The 21,725-nt window shown below is 44.6% G+C and overlaps 1 protein-coding gene across 3 annotated transcripts; it reads left to right on the top strand.

Moving 5' to 3' along the window:
• Nucleotides 1–1,779: 1,779 nt before the first annotated feature.
• On the top strand, nucleotides 1,780–21,207 carry LOC116862996 (U3 small nucleolar RNA-associated protein 14 homolog A-like). Of its 3 annotated transcripts, none has more exons than XR_004381748.1 (15): nucleotides 1,780–1,887; nucleotides 3,164–3,239; nucleotides 4,662–4,732; nucleotides 5,842–5,906; nucleotides 7,312–7,454; nucleotides 7,756–7,911; nucleotides 12,958–13,077; nucleotides 13,176–13,270; nucleotides 13,870–13,993; nucleotides 14,077–14,154; nucleotides 14,629–15,019; nucleotides 16,896–17,302; nucleotides 18,079–18,180; nucleotides 18,402–18,501; nucleotides 20,770–20,876. XR_004381748.1 is itself a non-coding variant. In XM_032850464.1 (15 exons), exons 1-15 carry the CDS (start codon nucleotides 1,862–1,864, stop codon nucleotides 21,040–21,042), a joined length of 2,319 nt encoding a protein of 772 aa, XP_032706355.1. In that variant the 5' UTR covers nucleotides 1,780–1,861; the 3' UTR covers nucleotides 21,043–21,207. The 3 variants fall into 3 exon arrangements, 2 of the variants coding, with proteins under 2 accessions (XP_032706355.1, XP_032706356.1); XM_032850464.1 differs by having other exon boundaries at nucleotides 18,079–18,272; nucleotides 20,770–21,207; XM_032850465.1 differs by having other exon boundaries at nucleotides 18,079–18,184.
• The last annotated feature ends 518 nt before the right edge of the window (nucleotides 21,208–21,725 follow it).

Genomic DNA, 21,725 nt, shown 5'->3' with positions numbered 1-21,725 from the left:
CAAACAAATCTTTTTAAAAAAACACAATGTGAGGGGCGTCTAGGTGGCTCAGTCGTTAAGCATCTGCCTTTGGCTCAAGTCATTATGACCCCGGCTCAGGTCATTATGATCCTGCATCATCGGGCTCCCTACACAGCAGGAAGCCTGCTTCTCCCTCTCCCACTCCCCCTGCTTGTGTTCCCTCTCTTGTTGTCTCTCTCTCTGTCAAATAAATTAATAGAAAATCTTGAAAAAAAAACACACAATGTGAGGAGCAACTGTGAAGCATAAGGTAGAGAGCAATCAAGGATGATTCTCAGACTTTCGACTTGACCAACTAGCAGTTGATGGTGCCAGTCATATAGATGTAAAGTACGGAACCCTGGTGAAAAAGACAGAAGTTTATTAGATACTTCATGTCTGATGTGCCTGTGGGACAAAAAGGACTGCCAGGAAACCATCAGTGATACTAGTCTGGAACTCAAGAAAAAGATCTGGGCTAGACATACGGATTTTGGAATTCTCATACAAGTGTTAAAAGCTTAAGAAGAGCATGTGGAGGGTCACCTGGCTGGTTCAGTCAGTGGAGCATGTGACTCTTAATCTCGGGGTGATGAGTTCAAGCCCCACATTGCATGTAGAGATTACGAAAATAAATAAATAACTTTTTTTTTTTTTTTTAAAGAAGAGCATGTGGAATAGACAAACAGGCTGAGAACAGAGCCTGGGGAACATCATCATTTAAGGAATAAGTACAGGAAAAGTATCCAGCAGTGAAGACTGAGGAAGACGGCCATGAAGCTAAGATGCCAGGAGAGAGTGTTGTCATGCAAGCCCAGGATGGAGTTTCAATACCGACAAATTATCTATAATCCCACGGGAAAGTCAGTCCTATGAAGCCATGGAACATGTCTGTTTTGTGCACCAGTGTATCCCCTGTGCCGAGAGGCCTGGCACACAGTAAATGTCAAAAACATTTCCTGAGTATGAATAACGAAAACCAATCAACAGTATCAAATACCACACAAAGTTCTGGGAAGACAAACACTGAGTGAGAAGTGTCCGTTTTATTTTGCAACCTAGTGTGTCGCTGAGGATCTTGTTCAGAGCAGTTTCAGCGGAATAGTGGGGCAAAAGCAAAATGGAACCGGGTTAAAATAGAGGATGAGTGTGTTTTCGTATGTTACTTTTCCGCTTTTTAATTTAAAAAGAAAAGTCAACACTGGATGTGAAGTGAGGAAGTTGCAGCCACCAACACAGCCCATTCTTGGAAGAAGCTCTGTTACCTAGGGTAGGTGGAACTGGAGCTGCAATGACCAGGGAGCACAAGACGAAAGCGGATTTTCCTTAGGAGGGGAGGAAACTTGCTTCGTTCACCGACGAATCTCGGGGGCCTAACACAATGCTGGCCATTTCCCTGGCGTTCTAGAAAGCCTCGAGCTGGCCGGTGCCGGACTCGAAGGACGCTGTGGAACACGGACGGGCGTGGGAGCCTTTCCTTTCGGATCAGGCAGCGACAACCAAGGCTTGGCCGGTCCCCGACAGCGCAGCGCCCTCGCCCTAAGCTCACCCACCTTGGGCCACGAGGAAACCACAAGCTGGGAGCGCGGACATCGGCGCTCCCCAGAGATGACGGGGAGTAGGCGGGGGTGGGGGGGGGAGCAAAGCTCCGCCCGCTGCCAGGCTTTATAACTCCAGTGTCCCTGTCTCCAGCAGGCCCCTCCCCAAGCGTCTCCAGCCTCTCGTGTGCCTTGGGGCGGGGCGGAAGTGACGCTACACGCAGCGCGTGATTGGCGGAAGCAGAAATTGCTTTGCGGCCGGCACGGAAATTGCTTTCCTTTCGGCTTCCGCTCCTGGCCCATGTGAGAGACAGGCTGCTGAGATGAGCGAGGTCGGGGCTGCAGAAAGGTGAGGAATAAAGATCGGAGCGGGGGGGGTCTGGGTGTCGTTGGGGCTGGGTCCCCCGACTTTTGAAAATTGGAAGCCGCCTTTTAACAGACGACAGTTTTTCCTCTTCCAAGACCTCACCATTCATTACAATTTCCGCGATAACATCCTTGAAAAGTCCTTCTGATTTAATTTAATTCACTCCCTCCGCTTCCCAGTTTTTTAGCCTCATCCCTGTTGGTCCTGATGCGGACTCTCCCTCTCCAACTAATTTGTTGCACTTTCCTCATCACGTGACTCCGTTTGCTGCTGCTGCCACCGAGGCGCATTTAACTCTCTGCACTGGGAGTGCACGTTATAAATTCCCCTTCTCTTGGAAACCTTTGCTAACTGGAGTCATTCGTGACATTTTCTCCTCTGATGTTTTATCCCCTCCCCCTGATAGGGGAACTAAATATAATCCGTTTAGTAAGGGTTGACTTGCAAAGATTGGTACATACTGTTAGGTAATAGAGTCTATAATTTGGTTCAGGGTACCAGTCTCCTTAGTTAAGTACCTACTTTGCCGAGGAAGCCCCAAGAAACACTGTTAACTCAGCTGCTTTCGTCCAATTCTTCCTTTCCCCATTCCTGGGAACAAGTGATCAACATGTCACTTTGGAGTAAGCTGCACCTGTAAAGTTGTCTTCCATTTGGAGGATGCTTAGAAATCTTAATGGAGAAGCGCCTGGGTGGCTCAGTTGGTTAAGCGGCTGCCTTCAGCCCAGGTCATGATCCCAGGGTCTTAGCATGGAGCCCCACATCGAGCCCCCTGCTCAGTGGAGAGCCTGCTTCTCCCTCTCCCTTTGTCTGCTGCTCTGCCTACTTGTACTCTCTATCTCTGTATCAAATAAGTAAAACCTTTAAAAAATTACCTAGAAATATGAATGGTAAAACTGCATGGCCTCAAGGGCCAGCAACAGTGCCTTCTATCACCTTACCTAGAGTCTGAGATTTTTACAGCCTCCCAGAAGTCAGTGGAAAATGCAGTACCAATCACTGAAGAGAGTTAGCTCTTTTTCATTCCATGCAGTTCTGTAGGGAGGTTACCACCTACTGCTCACCCCATGGGGATGATGCCTGACTTCATTCCAAATTTAATGTTTTGGCAAATTTCTGAAATGCCCATACTGCTTGGTTTGTACCTCTTCCAGGGGATGGGCCCATTCTGTGCTTAAATACTGAAGTTATGTTTTAGAGATTGTTGTAATAGAAGTTATTTCAATTGATAATATTTCTCTTTTATCTCCTTTAACAGCCTTCTGGCTTTAAGCCAGCAGGAAGAAGTAGAGGATTTGCCCAAAGACTACGCCTTGAGCCCCAGTGAAGATGAGGTGGGTGACAGCTGCTAAACTGCCTTCTCTGGTTCCCCTTCTGCCTCACAGGGTAGACAGCACATTCCTCAACAAAAAAATGGTGGCAACATTGTTTCTATTTTTCAGGTCTTGCAAATAAATTACAAATGGTTATTTAGTGTTTCACGTGTAAGATATTGTATTAAGTGCTATGGAAACTTGAAGACTGCATAACATACACTGTTTCCAAGTTGCCTAAGTATAGTTGAGTATATAAGACCAAAATACATGGCCTTCATTTTATGATTTCCCTATTACCCAAGCTTAGATTTTTGTAGAGGTATTTAATTACGGATCTTCCTCAATTTAAGATAGCATTACATCCTGACAAATGTATCATAAATTGAAAATATTATAAGTTGAAAATGCATTTAATGCATTTAACTACTGAACATCATAGCTTAGCCTAGCCCACCTTAAACTTGCTCTGAACACTTATATTAACCTACAGTTGGGCAGAATCATGTAACACAATGTCTATTTGATAATAAAGTGGTGAATATCTCATGTAATGTATTGGATACTGTACTGAAAATAAAAAACAGAGTGGTTGTTTGGGTGTAGAAAGGTTCTAAGTATATCAGTTATTTACCTTTATGATCGTGTGGTTGACCAGGAGCTGCAGCTCATTGCCACTGGCCAGCATCACAAGAATTATATCCCTTGTTGCTAACCTGGGAAAAGATCAAAATTCACATTTAAAATACGGTTTCTAGGGGTGCCTGGGTGGCTCAGTGGGTTAAAGCCTCTGCCTTTGGCTCAGGTCATGATCTCAGGGTCCTGGGATCGAGCCCCACATTGGGCTCTCTGCTCAGCGGGGATCCTGCTTTCCCCTTTCTCTCTGCCTACTTGTGATCTCTGTCTATCAAATACATTTTTTAAAAAAGTTTAAAAAATAAATAAATAAAATACAATTTCTCCTAAACGTGTGTCACTTTCTCACCATCACAAAGTCAAAAAATTGTAAATCAAACCATCATAAGTAATGGACTGTCTGTTTCTGACTGGAATATACATATATGTGATTAAGCTGGCTCTCCAGCAGATGCTCTAGGAATTCCAACTCTCTATTCTTTTGACAAAACTACTTAAAATGTGTTTTTTAAAAATGTTTCTGGGTCAGACCATGCTATATATTCTATAGAGAAGCATTCTCATAGCACTTTTCTTCTCAAGACTGATTAAGACAGAGGCATGACATTAGTTACAGATCACTAGGCACTATGGTCCTTATAATGAAGGAGTTTGGCTTTTAAAGCAGTTCTTTGTTTGAGCTTGAATGCCTGTACACTAGACCTCATCTGATTCCCCAATCCTCCACTGACCAGAAGAACAAGACATTTCCATGCTGTCTTTTCCTTTCCCTTATTGTTCTGGTGGTTTTTCCTTTTCTGTGTCTAGGTGGACATTGATGGAGAGAGAAAGCATCAAAAGCTTCTGGAAGCAATCAGTTCCCTTGATGGAAAGAATAGGTAACATTCTCATCCGTTTGGACAGGTTATAACTAGCTGATTTGAGCATCTGGCTCAGTCATTTGAGCGTCTGACTCTTGGTTTCAGCTCAGATCATGATCTCAGGGTCCTGGGATCAAGCCCAAGTTGGGCTCTGCCCCCAGCATAGAGTCTGCTTGTCCCTCTCCCTCCCCTCTGCTTCCCCCCCCCCCTTGCTGTGCTCCTGCTGCATCCTCTCTCTCTCTCAAATAAAAATTTTTAAATAAATAAAGTCTTAAAAAAACATTTATTGAGTGCCTAAGACAATGAAGACAAAAGTGTCAGCATATTATTAAGAGCATATACTTTAGAAACAGATTGTGTAACCAAATTTTTATCCCCTCTGCACCTAAATTTCTTCAACTAGAAAATAAGATTAAAAACATTACCTACCTCAGAGGGTCGTGACATTTAAATGAGTAAGTGTAAAGATCTTAAACCAATGCCCAGCATATAATAAGCATTATGTAATTGATAGCAATTATTGTGTTAGGCCTTTGTGCATTTGAATTCTTAATCCATACTTAGAGTCTTTTGAAGTATTGACTAGGAACTACTCATTCCCATTAGAAAAGCTAATTGACTTGTCCTAAAGTCATTCTGCTCATAAGTGGCAGATCCAGGATTCAGATCTAGGTATGTTTGAAACCACGTCCAATGCCTTTTACACTCTGCCTACTTCATATTGCCTTGTGTTTTTGAGTGGCTGAGTCTACATTAAGAGATGGTTAGACGGGGCGCCTGGGTGGCTCGGTGGGTTAAAGCCTTCAGCTCAGGTCATGATTCCCAGGGTCCTGGGATCGAGCCCCGCATCGGGCTCTCTGCTCCGTGAGGAGCCTGCTTCCCCCTCCTCTCTGCCTGCCTCTCTGCCTACTTGTGATCTCTGTCAAATAAATAAATAAAATCGTTAAAAAAAAAGAGAGAGATGGTTAGGCAACCAAGTCTAGACTAGGAACAGATTTCCTGGTTTCTTTGTGACAAAACCTGATTCTAGAAGAGAAATACATGAAACCAAACCCTTGTTTGAAAAGAAGTGCTTTCCCCAGCAAAATGTGGGGAAATGTACTATATTCTGTTTTGCCTAATTTCAGGTGGAAATTGGCTGAGAGATCTGAAGCTAGTCTGAAGGTGTCAGAGTTCAGTGTCACTTCTGAAGGTAAGTTAACAAAGGAAGCAATTTATTCATGGAGCTTGTGAAGTTAAAAGCATAGTGGTCATTTCACCCCCACCCCCTGGAACTGTTTTTGTTATGGTTAATGGATCATACCATAAATACTTAACTGAGGGGGTGAAGAAAGATGGGCGTGAGTTTCTTCCATTTCTAGAAGAAAGATGTGAAGACCACAGTCAAGGTCTCCCACTCATGAGCTACTTCTGCAGTACAGGGACATGACTGAAGGCAGCTGCTTCTCACTAGCTTAATCACATTCATGATTTTATTTTTCAGTTCTTACAGTGCTTTGATTTTAGACAGGCAGATAATCTGCTGGAGCTCAGAGAAGTCAAGTTACTTACTCAAGGACCTTCACCTAGTACAATGTTTCTCAACCTCTTTTGTTTATTTTTCCCTGAGAAGCCTTTTTAGACTTTTTTTTTTTCATTGACTCTCCTCCACCCCACTCCCACCCGCCCACAGCCAGGAAATCAGATAAGGATTTAGGAATAAGTTTTGTTGGGTAGGGTTGAGCTTTGGAGGAACACAGAAGCTGGGAATATCTAGGATTTTTTTCACCACTCCCCCACCTCCAAAACCAATTTTCATCCCTTCCGTGGGTGAGAGATTTCACCCCTAATGTGAATACACAATCTAGTAAATTGCAGAGTTGGGATTTTAACCTGGATACGAAGTCTAGATGCCATATCTTTTTCACCATATTCACAATTTAGGCAGCTCCAGTGAGTTCTAGGTTTCTAGTAACCACTAATGTAACCCCTCGGAACAAATAACAATGTATTCTTCAAACTTGTTCATTCAACAAATACTTAACATATTTCTACCATGTATCAGTTTCAGGATAGCTTAGATACTGGGGCTACAATGAAGAATAAGATGGGAGAAACGCTTCATGGAGTCTAACATTCTAAGGGAACATCAAGGGGAAGATATAAAACATTGTGATGAAGTAAAGTGACTAAGTGGCCACTTTAGTTTGACTGGGCTGTGTCCTTTAGAATGATGTGGTTCTAAGTCTAAAGGGGAGCCATTGGAAGATTTTCAGCAGGATCCTGACAGCCTGTGATTTACAGTTTCAAAATACCACTTTGGCTGCTGTGTGAAGGATGAAGTACAGCGAGGCAAAAGTAGAAGCAGAAAGACCAAGAGAAAAGCAAATGTATTTTTAAAATAAATAATTTTCTCCTCTCTTCCACCCGTCAACACATTTGGGAATGTAGGAAAGTGATGGTGTCACTATGGCTGGTGGTTAAAGTAAGGGAATTATTCCTGCTTCCCTACACATTGGCCTGTCTACCAGCATTTTCTACTGAGGTGTCTCCCTATGTTATGTGGAGATTTTTGCCTCTCTTCTCAGTCTGACCAGAAAGTTTGGCCTTTTCTGCAGGATCAGGAGAAAAGCTAGTCCTTTCAGATCTGCTTGGGCCTGTTAAAACTTCATCCTCATTGGCTGTTGTGAAAAAGCAACTGAATAGAGTCAAATCAAAGAAGACTGTGGAGTTACCCCTTAACAAAGAAGAGGTTGAGAGGGTGAGTTCTAGAGAAAGTGGTCCATTAAGGGGAAGAAATCGGACTGACAAGGAAAAATAGGGTAAGAAGGGAAGGTGGGGGGAAGCCTGGAACATGGTCGGGGTGGGGGGCTGTGACTGCGACGGAAAAGATTAAAATGCACCTCCGAGGGAATGTGTCCTTAGATGTAAGCAAGAGCTACTCTCTAATGTGCTGACTCTTTCTTGGGCTAAGAACCGTTGGCTCCTGATTCCCTGCTGGGCCTTAGAGTTCAGTGCTTAATTTTGTGGCTCTTTCCTTTCGTGTACTTTGCCTGCTTCAGATCCACAGGGAAGTGGCATTCAATAAAACCTCACAAGCCCTCTCCAAATGGGATCCCATCGTCCTGAAGAACCGGCAAGCAGAGCAGCTGGTTTTCCCCCTGAAGAAGGAGCAGTCAGCCTTTGCTCCCATTGAACATGTGCTCAGTGGCTGGAAGGTGAGTGCCACACCAGGAAACTGCACTTTGGCAGGTGAGATTGATATGACTGGACCTGGTAAACCAAAACCCCAGCGCAGTCTTTAGCAGTCAAGGAAGGGAGAGAGGGGTTAGAAAGACTCATGGTCAGTCCTGCAATACGCAGAATCACCCTGTAGTCGCCCTTCATCCACTTGTAGCACACAGCGCATGGTTATTTCCATGTTTTTGTGTGAAAGCATCTGATTGCCTATAGAGAGGGAACAGGGTCATGGTTTCTTTTTCACACCCCAGTTTTCAAAAATCTTTTACAGCCACATTCTGATCTGTGGAAAATCAGGAACTCAGCAGTGTTACTGAGCCTTAGGAGGACTACATATGAACAGAGGAACCAAAGTTTGCTTATAAAGGACTACCACATTAACATATAATATATCGTGGGGCATGACTAGCAGTTTAGCAAGTAACTCATGACTCTGAGCTACAGAAAATAAAAAAGTTATCTCAGAGCTGGATTGTCCAAACACTAATCCCTGGCAAATTTTTTATTTGTCTGAACTAAAAAGGATAATTGTGAGTATGGGAGATTTAAGGTTACCAGCTCTTCTTTACTGTGAGGTTAAGCTTTCCATTTTAATAGCATCAAAATAGCTTTTATGAAATGATGGTGGTAGTAAATGATGGCACTGGCGGTGGAATGGTAGTTATGCCTTTGTTGGTAATCCTGTGTTGGTCACCAAAGTCTCAGTTTTTAGTCTGTGAACAACTTCAATTAGATTTCCTTTTCCAATATGCTATTGCTTATGGAGTCTATAACAGGATATTCTTTCTTAAGTAGGAATAATCAAGAACAGCAATGCCTTGGGGCGCCTGGGTGGCTCAGTGAGTTAAGCCTCTGCCTTTGGCTCAGGTCATGATCTCAGGGTCCTGGGATCCAGCCCTGCATCAGGCTCTCTGCTCAGCGGGGAGCCTGCTTCCCCCTTTTTCTCTGCCTGCCTCTCTGCCTACTTGTGACTTCTCTCTGTGTCAAATAAATAAATAAGTAAATAAAATCTTAAAAAAAAAAAGCAATGCCCAAACTATGGATAGATGCCATCTTCATACTTCTTCTTTGAATCTTCTATGCTTTCTAAGAATCCAGAGATAATAATGTTCTGTGTGTCAGGAACTTGAGCTAATTAGCGCTAATCAAAGTAAATGTGGCTTGCTGTCATAGCTAGACATTGAGCAAGTTGTTGCGTATTACAGGGCTAAGCTCTGTTTCAGATATTGTTGTTGAAGTCGCTATCATTCTCTTTATAGGATGCTTCCTTTTCCACATGAAAAAGAGATCAGGTTTAAAGTGGCTGCAGGATGGAAGGGAGACTTTAGGAAAAAAATTAAGAGGTAATACAATCTAGGATTCAAAAATAAAAAGTACAGAAGATATATTGTGAAAAGTCTTTCCCCACCCCTGTCCCCCATCTGCTCATTTTTACCCCCATACTCACTCAGAAATAACCACTTTTGTTTTTTGTTGTTGTTAACCTAAAAGTTTCGTTGCTATTCTTTTTTTTTTAATCAAAAGAGTAGTAGTGCACTACTGCACATTCTTCTGTACCTTTTTCCAAATGACAGTGTCATCTTGGAGATAGGTGGAAAATGCCTAGTTGGTTGTTAAACATGAGATGGTGGAGGAGTAGGTTGCATTAAGAATGGCAAAACCTGTGTTCTCCAGGAACTCCCTGTGCAAGACAGTGGAGCCCCCCCCCAAAATGCTATACATAAAACTACTGTACCACTTATTCTAAGATTCATTTTTTTTAAAGATTCCATTTCTTTTTGCGAGGGGGGGGGAGAGATCATGAGCAGAGAGGAGGGGCAAATGGAGAAGGAGACCCCCCACTGAGCAGGGAGCCCAATGCAGGACTCGATCCTAGGACTGTGGGATCATGACCTGAGCCAGAGGCAGACACTTAACCAACTGAGCCACCTAAGTGCCCTCTAAGATTCATTTTTGAGAAATTAGGCCAGTATGGCGCAGAGCAGTAAGGAAATGGTTAGGTTGGGGAGTGCTTTCTGGTTAGCAACTGAGTTATCTTCTTATAACTTAGAATGCAAAGTACCAAGGACTCTGGAGATTAAGAATCCAGAAAGTCTACAGTATAGTTTTGGCCCAGCTTCCTAAAATTCCATTTCACTCCAAGAATATTTAAATGGGATAATGCATGAGAAAGCATTTGTAAACTGCAAAGTACTAGAAAACGATGTAAGGTACCTTCCCAGCCCCTAGCAGCCTACACTGGCTTTACCCAAAGTGTTCTCAAAAACGCTAGTCTCTCAATATGCCCCCCAAAAGGCAGGGTTCCATTGCTAGAAAACATTGCATGCCCCTGCTGGAAATTGGCAGTTCATAATATACACTAGCATTTTAAAGGCTATGAGAAGACACTAAAGAAACCTCTTTGACTTACTCTAACCCAGAGTGTACAAATAAAAATCAAATAAATTTAATTTTAAACCTTAAAAAAAATAAAGTACATCTAGTTAGCTGATGAAGAACATGCTTTGGGAAGAGCTGGTCTCCACTACTGCCTCTCTACTCTTACCTTCTTTCCCTAACTGAATCTTGTCTCAGCGGGCTTTAGTGAGAGGCCTCTGAAATGCCAAATCCCAAGCCCTCTGAGGCTTCAGCCTGTCGGACACTATTGACACATCACATTGGTTTAAAAAAAAAAAAACCCTCTCCTCCCTTAGCGTCTGTGATGACCTGCTCTGGTTTTTTTTTTTCTTCCCCCTTATCTATCAGACTTTTCCTTAGTTCCTTTTATTATTGCTCTGTAAATTCCATGGCTTTGGCTGTCACCCGTATATACTACACGTCAGTCTAGATGCCTTCTTCTGAGCTCCAGTCCCATATTCCATGCAACCAGTAGTAGGCCTCGTCTGGGTCTCCCGTATGCACCTTAAACTTCACACACAACAAAGTAAGCTTGGCATTTTCCTTCATTCTGTATTTGAGTCAACAGCATAACTCACTGCCCCAGTCCCTTAAGTTGGAAACCTCAGCCATCTGATTCTTCCTCTTTCTACCCCTCCTTCACCTTCCCCTTTCCCCCCTTAACTGCCACCCCTCCCCAGCCCACATAGTGGGCTATTCGTGTAAGTTTTCTCCATAATAGCTCTCAGATCCCTGGTTCCTCTTCTCATTTTCACCTGTCATTTGGCCTTTACATATAAATCCTTACATGATCACCAGGATTTTTTTCTTTCCAAAACACAAAACTGATTGTCACTCCCCTGCTTAAAATCCTTCAAAAGGCTCTCTACTTAGAGAATGAAACAGAAGCGCCTAGTGTTTTAACTACACTGGACAAAACATTTTCCCTTACATATCTCTCTGTATATCTGTTTTTATTTACACTCCCCTCCATTTGCCCCCTGCCACCCTTACAGAATTGTACTTAATGCCTCAAAACCTAAATCAAAAAGTCCTTCCCCAAGCCTAACCCACCTCCTAATTAAAATTACTGTTCACGGGGCCACTTGCGTGGCTCAGTGGGTTAAGCCTCTGCCTTCCCTGCATCGGGCTTTCTGCTCAGTGGGGAGCCTGCTTCCCCCGCTTTCTCTGCCTGCCTCTCTGCCTACTTGTGATCTCTCTCTCTGTCAGAGAAATTTTTAAAAATAATAAAAAAAATTATTGTTCACTTACTTTGTGATAGCTCCTATGGACTAACATGTGGCCTGTTATATTGCCAGGGGTACATGTGTCTTCCCTCTGAAAGGCTACGAGCTCTATGAGGACACGAACAATCTTAATCAATTGTGTATTCCTAGCACCCTGCACAAGTGCCTGAAATGTAGCTGCAATCAATAAATGTTTGCAAATTGAATTGGAGGGAGATTACAACATTGTAATATAAATCATTTTGTAGCCTGTGATTGATCACTACTGCAGATACTAAAAATGGAAGAACGTGCATCTTTTCCATTCAGTAGAATAGGTTTATGGTTAAATCAATAACACCGTGTAACATGTGGTGATCTGTGTTTGTGCATTTGTCCAGATATTTGTAAATTTAATACCCACCATGATGTATTTGGCTGTTGAAGAAAACCACGTATAATACATTTGTGAGGTTTGAAAATGGCTCTGTTGCCTAGGGGTATCTTTGTGCCTTGCCAAAGTGGACCATGGCATGATCAACCTGATTGTTTTAACCATGTTCACAGTGTCAGTCAAGCAGTAACCAGCATCTTTTGCTGACGTGTGAAGTAACTGGTTCAGTCCATTCATTTCATATATATATATAGACCACCTAGCATGCAAAGTTAACTGGAAACTAAGGGATTAGAACCAAAATTAGAAAATGACTAGAGTTAAATTTGAACTGTCAGGAAGCTAAGACCTAACCGCCCCCTTTTTTCTAGAAGTATTCTTTAAAGGAAGCTTATAAGAGTCTTAAATTCCTTTTTTTAAATGATTTTATTTATTTATTTGATAGAGAGAGTGAGCAAGGGGAGGGAAGAGGAAGAAGCAGACTCCCCGCTAAGCTCAGAGCCTAATGCGGGACCCCATCCCAGGACCCTGAGATCGTGGCCTGAGATGAAGGCAGACGCTTAACCAACTGGGCCACCCAGGCACCCCCCAAGTCTTAAATTCCTGACTATACAGTAATGCACATACATACTTCAAATATACGTAATATGGGGACCATTTTGTTTTTTCCACTATCAAAACTAACAGTATGGTACTGTTGTTCCTCCATCCTGCCAGCATTTACCTGCTTTGATATTTAAGAGAATGGTATTCTGTTTTACATATTTTGATAATCTGAACAGAGTGATCCCCTTGATGATAGAGAGTAGCTTTAGAAGCCCCTTGCTGAAGTTGTCTTAAATCAGAAGAAAAGTGAGGTTTTATCTACACCGCTGAACAACGAGACTGGAACCCATTCTCTTGCTGTAACAGCCAATCCTTTCCAGTTTGTGATTCCCATTATAGTATAAAGTAGATGGTCATAGGATTGTAAACAGGGAGGCTAGGAGCATGGCTTAAGACTTGGAATGTTCTGTTACCTCCTTAAGGCAAGAACTCCCCTGGAGCAGGAAGTTTTTAACCTCCTCCATAAGAACAAGCAGCCGATGACAGACCCTTTACTGACTCCCGTGGAAAAGGCCTCTCTCAAAGCCATGAGCCTGGAAGAGGTAAGTGTAACAGGCCCTTTGATACATCCAGATGTGCTCTATTCCTCCCATCATTTGCACTCAAGCCCAGGAGTCACTGTGAATGTCATTCATTGTAGGCTAAGATGCGCCGAGCAGAGCTTCAGAGGGCCCGGGCCCTGCAGTCCTACTATGAGGCCAGGGCTCGAAGAGAAAAGAAAATCAAGAGCAAAAAGTAAGGAGGCCCCTATTGACGTGGCCGTGCGTGCGCCCTGGAAGAAAGTGATGTGGCTAATCATGAGTTCGTAGGAAAGAACCTTGGACGTAGCAACTGGGGTCATGTGGAAGAGGTCCCAAATAGGAGTGACTAGCATTTTTTTTTTCTCAGTCCAACCTCATAGTTTTGCCTGCTTCGGTAGTGCCCTCTCCTCTGGCTTTGGCTTTCAATCTTGGTTTTGCTAAAAAGAGGACTGTTCAATTACTTTCTCTCCCTTCCAGGACATCATGGAGTGGTTCTGCAGAATGAGCTCTGAATTCTACAGCTGTTGAGGCCAGTAGGGCTTCCTTCCTGCCTTTTGGCCTCTTTGGAACTTCTTCTACTCTTGCCTTGCGCTCTAGAAGCAGAGGGGACTCTTTGCTCTGCAGAGGTGTGCCCCTGGGGGCTGCAGGGACGGAGAGGCTTGCCAGTCCTCTCAGGCCCCAAACTGGTTCCCTATAGTCAGCCAGCTCTGTGATGTCCATTCTAGCCCCTGCATAGGGAAACCCCTTGGGGAGCGGGGACACTTTTGTGTGTGGCATCAGTGTTGCAGCTAAATCTGCCCTCTCACCCTGTAGGTATCACAAGGTCCTAAAGAAAGGAAAGGCCAGGAAAGCCCTCAAGGACTTTGAGAAGCTGCGGAAGGTCAATCCTACTGCAGCATTGGAAGAACTGGAAAAGATCGAAAAGGCCAGAATGATGGTGAGGCTGCCTCTCGCCCCCACCCCTTGAATCGGCTTTCCCCCCAAAAGTGGTAAGGATCTCACTCTGCCCTTTCTTTCCAGGAGCGAATGAGCCTTAAGCACCAGAACAGTGGGAAATGGGCCAAGTCAAAGGCAATTATGGCCAAATATGACCTGGAGGTAAGAGATCCTCGGGGTGAGAGAAGAGATGGAATTGGAGGACAGAAAGGAAAATCAGTCCATAAGGATGCTAGCAGAAGCAGAGTTGGGGAAGAGCCCTGAGGAAGAATGGAAAACCAGGATTCTAAAAAGGCATCAGAAAAATCTCTAAGGCAGAGAGGAAAAGAACCAGGAACAAGGTGGAAAAGGAGAGATGAAAGGGAAACAGCATTGAAGGCAAGTCCAGTTAAAGGGGAGAGGAGCTTTTTTTTTTTTAACCTTGTTTCACGTGTTGATTTTCTTGAGGACAAAGAATTTGTCTCCCATTTTATTCCATAGCTGTTAACACAGTGGTATATGTGCAGTTTAAACAGTAGGCACCGGTAAGAAATACTTAAGTCAAATTGAGAGGAGCCAGCTTTATGAAATGAACCAGGAAAGGTGTCGTTGCAGTCACTAATGACAAGGAGCTCGTGCTGTGACTTCTTCCTCCAGGCTCGCCAGGCTATGCAGGAACAATTGGCCAGGAACAAAGAACTGACGCAGAAGCTCCAGGTGGCCTCCAACAGTGAGGAAGAGGAGGAGGGTGTGGAGGAAGAGGGTGACCTTGTCCCTGAAGCAGTGAATGAGATCCAGATGGACGCCGACGGACCGAACCCCTGGATGCTCAGGAATCACTCCAGAGGCACGAAAGAGGCCAAAGGCCAGGACCCTGAGCAACTTCCAGAACCTGTGGCCCATGAGGCTTCTGAAAGTGAGGAAGAAGAAGACAGACCAGGGGCGGAAGAAGAAACTTTGTTGAATGAATTTGAGGAAAGGCGATCACTGCGGAGGAAGTCTGGGCTCAACCAGGACGCGGAGCCAGTGAGCAGACAAGAGCCCAAAGGTAAGTTGTGGTGGACCAGAATGGAGAACTGCTCAGTGCTAGTGTTTTGGATGGACCAAGAGAGGAAAACTGTCCATGCATACGTGCAGCAGAGTCATGAGGCTTTAGGGACTTTCCAGAGAATACTGTGAGCCCCTGAAGAGAAGACAGATTAATAGTAACCGGTTTTCTTCAAAGGCATTTAATACACGGGCATCTGCATGGCTGTACAAGGTGTATCTGGACATGTTTTTGCTCTTGAGGGCCTATGGTCATCAGAGACAGAACCACTCCATCCTTGAAGTAAGGGAAGAAGCTAACATGACCGGTGCCCACAAACCAGACCCAGCTGCATGTGGTACCAGTGAGTCTGGAAGGCCGTTCGCACCCACAGAGGCCGATTTTGAGGCATTATGAAATTTCTTCGAAATACTGCTGCAGTTTTCGGTTTTGTTTGTAAAGTAGGGGTGGCATTTTTAGCACTTAATGATGTCGGTTGATATGTGCCAATGTGGGGTGAGACTTTTCTTGACAGGAATGAAGGACTCCACAGGCTACATGACAAATGAGAATTGTCACCCCGTGCTCAGACTCAATTTGTGTATTATATTTTCTGTTATCTTCAAGAGATTTTATATTAACAACCTTAGCACCCTTGAGACAGGTCAGAAAGTTCCCATTCTGGAGAGAAAATCTGCTTAGGGAACTACATTCAGAAATCGCTTGGCTGTCTGGGCAGATTTTTGGGTCTGATTTTATTCCCTATAAAAATAATGGATTCAGATGATGGCAAGATTCTGTTTTTCCGTGAAAACGATTTTGAAAGAACTGTCATTTAGAATGTATTATAGGACCTTTACTTAGGGTTCTCAGCTGGAGAGTTCTGGGATTAATAGTTACAGGCAGTCACTTCCAAGAGACCTTTGGAAAGCAGCATTGTAAGCCAAGATCGTGGGAGCAGTCTTTATACGACCCCGGGATGCAAGCCAAATCATCCTGGGCTTCCTCAAAAGCTAGTTCTCTTGCTAAATGTGTAGAGCAGTTGGTTGTGGCATGAAAGGTGGATTTGGACTGCCTTGGATGATAAATTAATAGAATATTCCCAAACGTTCAGGCAAATAGTGTCCTAAAATAGTGGGAAGTTGTGGACCCCAAATAAAATGAGCCAAGGACCTTGATCTTTGCAGAATATACGTACATGTGTCCAAAGGGCACATTTAAGTTGCTTTTCAGAGGCTTCAAGCCAAAGCTAGGGAGCAGGATGAACTTGGGAATGGAAGCAACTCAGGTCAAGCAAAGAAGAGTTTAGAAGTGTGTCACTGCCATATTTCCCTCAGGGCTGTCAGAGCCTAGTGGTATTTGCTCAGATGTTGCCGGTGACGGGAAAATGCCAAGCAACCTGACTTGGACACAGCAGATTATGAAATGCTGCCTTCAGATAAAACAGTGCTGGATTTGGTTGGGACAAAGAGGAAATGACAGTGTAAATTACAAATAATAAATTACAGCAATGTTGTGTTCAGAGGCTACCTGTTAAAACAGCTTTTTTAAAAATTTGGAACTTGGGGCCATCTCTCCAGGCGGGGTTTACTGCAGGGGGAAATGAAACCACAGTTCCAGTTATGCAGTGAGTCGCTGGCATAGCTGGGACTAGGACCCAGGACATCTGCTTCCCAACGTGCTGCTTTTAACTACTAAACTCTATTGCCTGCTACTTGATAGGCAATGATTAGTGAACTCTCCAGGAGATGTAGTGAATGGAATCTTCTCTTCCCCGTGGTGCCGAGCCCCATGAATGGGAGCACCTAAATGCTCGCTGTTGAGTGTGCTCAGTAAATGCTGCGTGACAAGGCAACTTCCAGCCTCCTTTTCTGACAGCTTTCCTTTCTTCCCCCAGATTCTAGCAGTCAGGAGGTGCTGTCTGAACTGAGGGCACTGGCTCAGAAACTCAACAAGGAAAAAAATCAGTCTGGGAAGCAGAATATGAGTTCCACGAGGACAGTTCCAGTGGTCCAGAGGGAGGGACCTCCCAAAGCAGAAGAGGAACCCCTGTTGCTGCAGAGGCCAGAGAGAGCACACACTGTGCAGGAGCTAGAAGAGCTGGCCAAAGAAGGATGTTTTCAAAATGAGGAGGTCCCCAGGCCTGGCAGGGAAGGGCAGCAGACAGAGAGGAACCCAAATACTCAGCCTGGTGTTCCCAAGGAAAAGAAAAGGAAGGAGCAAATGATTGATCTGCAGAACCTCCTGACCACAAAATCTCCTTCTGTGAAGTCTTTGGCCATTCCCACGACAGTGGAGGAGTTGGTGAGCAGAGCTGGGGGCATGGGCCATTGTGGGGGATCAGAGCTGGTGCAGAAAGTTTCCTTCTTGCACGAGGAGGAGAATCAGTGAAGTTTTGTGGTGCTGGGGCACGTGTCAGTAGTTGAAAGGCCCAGAGCAGCACGCGGCCAGGCTGGTCCCATGACCGTTCAGTAGACACCACTATGTGAGTGCCGCTGAGACTCCCACATCTTAAATCCTGAGCTACCAAACCCTCCCTGGGGCGATTCTAAACCTGCCCTCAGAGGAAAGAGAACGGCACTCAGAGCTCTGACCAGATCCCAGGCAGGACAATTCAAAAGGTGAATCACTGAGCTGTTGCCAAGGTTGTGCTCTATTCACTGGGACCTGAAATGGTCCGAGACTGTCTGATTAAGTAATTGAAACTGCTCCATTGAAGAGCCCTGGCGCCTGTGTTTTCAGGGATATAAGCTGGAGGACACCCACGTTCTGGCCAGGCCCCTTGGAGCTTCTCCTCCTAACACAGGCCACTCCTTCCTCTATGCTGCAGCTTCCTTACTGAAAGTTTAAAATTGTGTCATATGATAATGAGTTAGGGATATTTACCCTAGAGGAAAGAAAATTGGAGCATGATTGGCTACTGATCCATTTATATTGCAAGACCATCATTGTTCAGCACTTTCCCCCTAGGGGGCGCTAAAATGTCACAACCCAAAATTCAGGTGTTCTTCCTAGGAACCACCGCGGTTCCTCCGTGGCTCTTAAGGCAAGCTGTAGCTCTCATTCTTGCTTTTTCCTAGGAAGATGAAGAGGAGAGGGATCAAAAGCAGATGATAAAGGAAGCTTTTGCCGGGGATGATGTCATCAGAGACTTCTTGAAAGAGAAGAGGGAAGCTGTGGAGGCGAGTAAGCCAAAGGACGTGGACCTGACTCTGCCTGGCTGGGGCGAGTGGGGTGGTATGGGCTTAAAGCCCAGTGCCAAGAAGAGACGCCGGTAAGAACAGGGAAGAAAGCCTGTCAGAAGTGCACCAGGTTCTTCCACTTTACCCTCATGCGTCCTCCCTGCCCTTTTGACTGAGTCCTTAATGTTCTTAGTCAGACATCCTGCCGTTCTGCTTTCCAGGTTTCTCATTAAAACCCCTGAGGGTCCTCCAAGAAAAGACAAGAATTTGCCAAATGTGATTATCAATGAGAAGCGAAATGTCCATGCAGCAGCTCATCAGGTGAGGGAGAGAGAAACCCTTTGCTGCCTAACTCTCTTGCTTGAGAGGAATATTCTAGTGCTCTGTGGTCAAGAGGGATGTGTGATCTTGACCACAGAAACAAAGCTGTTCTCTTTACCACTGACTGGCTCTGAGATGGATAACTCCAGATCAATTCTGGCATTTTAATTTCTGACTGGGAAGAGGTTGAGATTTAAAGGAAAATCTTGGCAGCAATGGCGAAGCCCCCAGATTTGAGATTTTAGCTAGCACCCCAGACAATTCCAGTGCAGACAGGTCTCACCAAGCTAAGAATTACCATTCCTCAGGCTTGTATTTGTAGTCAGGATAATGTTGAGAGGTCATAGGTTTGAGCTGCATCTTAAGAAAAATGAAGACAAACCCGTACTCGTTCAGGACAGCAAGTGGAATTAAAATTGTGTTCAGTGACAAGCCAGGGATATTTACCCAAGCGAGAAGCAAACTGGAGCAAGATCGTGGTCTTCAGGTATATTGCAGGCTGTCCTGTGGTGTATAGTCACATAAAGTAGCAGTTGGGAAAAACGGAGTTCAGCTTGAGGAGAAACTTGCTGGCTCTCAGTCGGTAGAGCATGCAGCTCTTGATCTCAGGGTCACCAGTTCAAGCCCCACACTGGGCATGGAGTCTACTTTAAGAAAAAGAAAAAGAAAGAAAAGAAAAACTTTCTGCCGGTCCAAAGGGCGAATGGGTTGCCCCGGGGATATGAGCATGTGTAGAGGGGACTCAGGAGTAAGACTGGCCTCGATGACTTTTATGTTCCCTTCAGTTCTGAAAGTCTGTGACCCTGAGACCTGTCCCCAGCCAGTATAATATTGAAATGAGTTGTAGTTTTTCTTCTGAAAAAGAGGGGGAACTGTTTAGTAGGTACAAAAGAGAAGTAAGAAATGACCATTCCAGTAAACACTTTACTGATCGATCTTTGTGAACCAATCCCTGCGGAAACTGAATTGTAACCGGTGTAATTCCAGTTGTAGATCTATAACCACAAAATAGGCAATGATCACTAGGATAAAAGAGAGAGAAAAGGGTTAAAAGGGTGCTTCACCAGGACAGGAAGGGCAGTGTAGACCTCAGTAAAATCAGGAGTCTTGCCTTTGAAAAAAAAATTACAGTCACAATAAACTGACAGTTTTCCAAGAATCTCCCTGATTTTCCTCATCTTTTTAATAAGCTATAGACTGCAGGTCCCAGCATGCAGTAAAGTACGCTTCAAGCTGAAGGAAAAAAAAATCCGCCCAAGACTGAATATTTTGCCCAGGTGTTGTTGTTTTTTTTTTCCTCTTACTTTACATGACATGCACAGATCTAGGTAGCAACCCCACTAAGACATAAGACATCCCTTAACCTAAAGAAAACTGCTTCCTTCACTACCACCAGGACTGCCTGGTAGTGCTCAGCTTCTCGAGTGTTCCACTGAATATCTCCAAAGACTACTGATTGTAACTTTCTGGTTTTTCTGCTTGCCTTTTTTTTTTTTCTTTCCTCTTCTTTGGCCTTCAGGGGAAGTGTTTTAAAGATTATTACATAAATGTCTGAAGGTACAATTTTTGGAGTGGAAAAGAGTACTAAACAAGGAAAGGAGCCCTGGGTTCTATTCTCGCTCACTGCTCATAATTTACTTGGGTAAATCACTTCCCCTCTCTAAGCCAAATTCTGGGGCCCAGGGAGATGACCTTTGTCATTATGTAGGGCCTTCCAGCTCAGACATTCTGTGATGCCAAAAGAGGGTGAAGCTAACTAAGCATCAAAGCCTGGTGTAGTTCAGGATTCATGGTCAACCTCTGGGTTCCTTAAAATGTCAGTCCTGTGTATCAAGGAGAAGAAAGCAAGGAATAAAGAGCTTGAAGAGGGTAAGAGGGTCACAACGTTGACAGGGACCCACAAGTGCCCAGACATGTCTTTCAGTCACAGTTTGGTATAGGAAGACCCACTTAGGGCCAGCTGCAGTTGTCCAGCTCCCCCTGGAGCTGCGGTAGTGTTCCTACACTACAGGGCAGTGTCAGGGTGGGTTTTCAATTCCTAGATTGTTGGGGAAGCCTGGGAGGGGGGCGGCAGATGTTCTCAAGCAGATTGGAACTTCTAAGGTTAGACTGGGGGTGTTGGGGATGCCTTGACACCTCAGGAGCTTCGCTCACCACAGCCACATAGAACTGTGACTTGGGCACTAAACTCCTGGCCAGTTGCCATTAGAGTTCACCAGCTGCACTCGAGGCCTGGCTCGTGACAAGTCATTCTGCCTTCCTTTCCAGGTGCGGGTGCTTCCATATCCATTCACACACCATCAGCAATTTGAAAGGACCATCCAGACCCCTATAGGATCTACATGGAACACGCAGAGGGCCTTCCAAAAGCTGACTACGCCGAAGGTTGTCACCAAGCCAGGTCACATCATTAAGCCTATAAAAGCAGAGGATGTGGGCTACCGGTCTTCCTCAAGGTCGGACCTCTCTGTTGTACAGAGGAATCCAAAACAACTCTCCATACGTCACAAAAAACAGCTGAAGAAAAACTCTGTAGATTGAGTTGCTGGAGGAGCGACATCTTGGTTCCCAGAACTAGGAGCCCTGACCGCTCCTCCATTGGCCTGATTTGACTCCGAGCTGCAGGATCAATTACGAGACTGGCTTAGCACACTGTAAGTGTAGTTAAGCCGCATTTTAGAAATAAATGCATTTTTACCTATTTAACTAGAATGTATTCTGTGTTGTTACAAGTCAGACAGGATACCTTTGGGTGATCCCCATGGCATTTCTCCAGTCACATTTGTCAGGGAAACCTCACTTTCTCACCAAGGATTATGTAGTTAGTCCTAATTTAAAGTAGAGAGAAGTTACCAGAGCCTATGATCTGAAATACGTATCAGACACAATCCCCTAGAACACACTCAAAGAGTCAGGGATAGTGACTAAATACCGTACACTCTTACCCTCTGAACCTAAAAACTGCATGCACGAACCACGCAATTGGATCGCGCCCTGGGCTGGTCCTCCGGCGCTGCTAAAGCTGGTGTTAGCTTTAGTCCAGGCTCTTCTGTCGTTCTCGAGCCTGAGCCGCCCAGCTCTCGGGCGTTGCTATCTAGACTAGTTGGCACTTCCTTTCTCATTCTGAAGACAGTTTTTACCTTTATCTTACAGATGAGGTAGATGAGCTTCCAAAAGTAAAGCTCTGTTCCCTTTCCTTCCTCACTCAGGACCAGCACTCGAGT

Source organism: Lontra canadensis, unplaced genomic scaffold (assembly GCF_010015895.1).
Source record: "Lontra canadensis isolate GAN:19392208 unplaced genomic scaffold, GSC_riverotter_1.0 scaffold436, whole genome shotgun sequence".
In the NCBI taxonomy this organism is placed as follows: domain Eukaryota; kingdom Metazoa; phylum Chordata; class Mammalia; order Carnivora; family Mustelidae; genus Lontra; species Lontra canadensis.
This window is presented reverse-complemented; position numbering and strand designations above follow the sequence as displayed.

Bases quoted from the DNA above. Each gene is read 5' to 3' on its own strand.
- LOC116862996 (XM_032850464.1), top strand. From the start codon at position 1,862: ATGAGCGAGGTCGGGGCTGCAGAAAG. The intron at 3,240-4,661 runs GTGGGTGACAGC...TTCTGTGTCTAG, and splicing joins TGAGCCCCAGTGAAGATGAG to GTGGACATTGATGGAGAGAG. The intron at 4,733-5,841 runs GTAACATTCTCA...GCCTAATTTCAG, and splicing joins TCCCTTGATGGAAAGAATAG to GTGGAAATTGGCTGAGAGAT.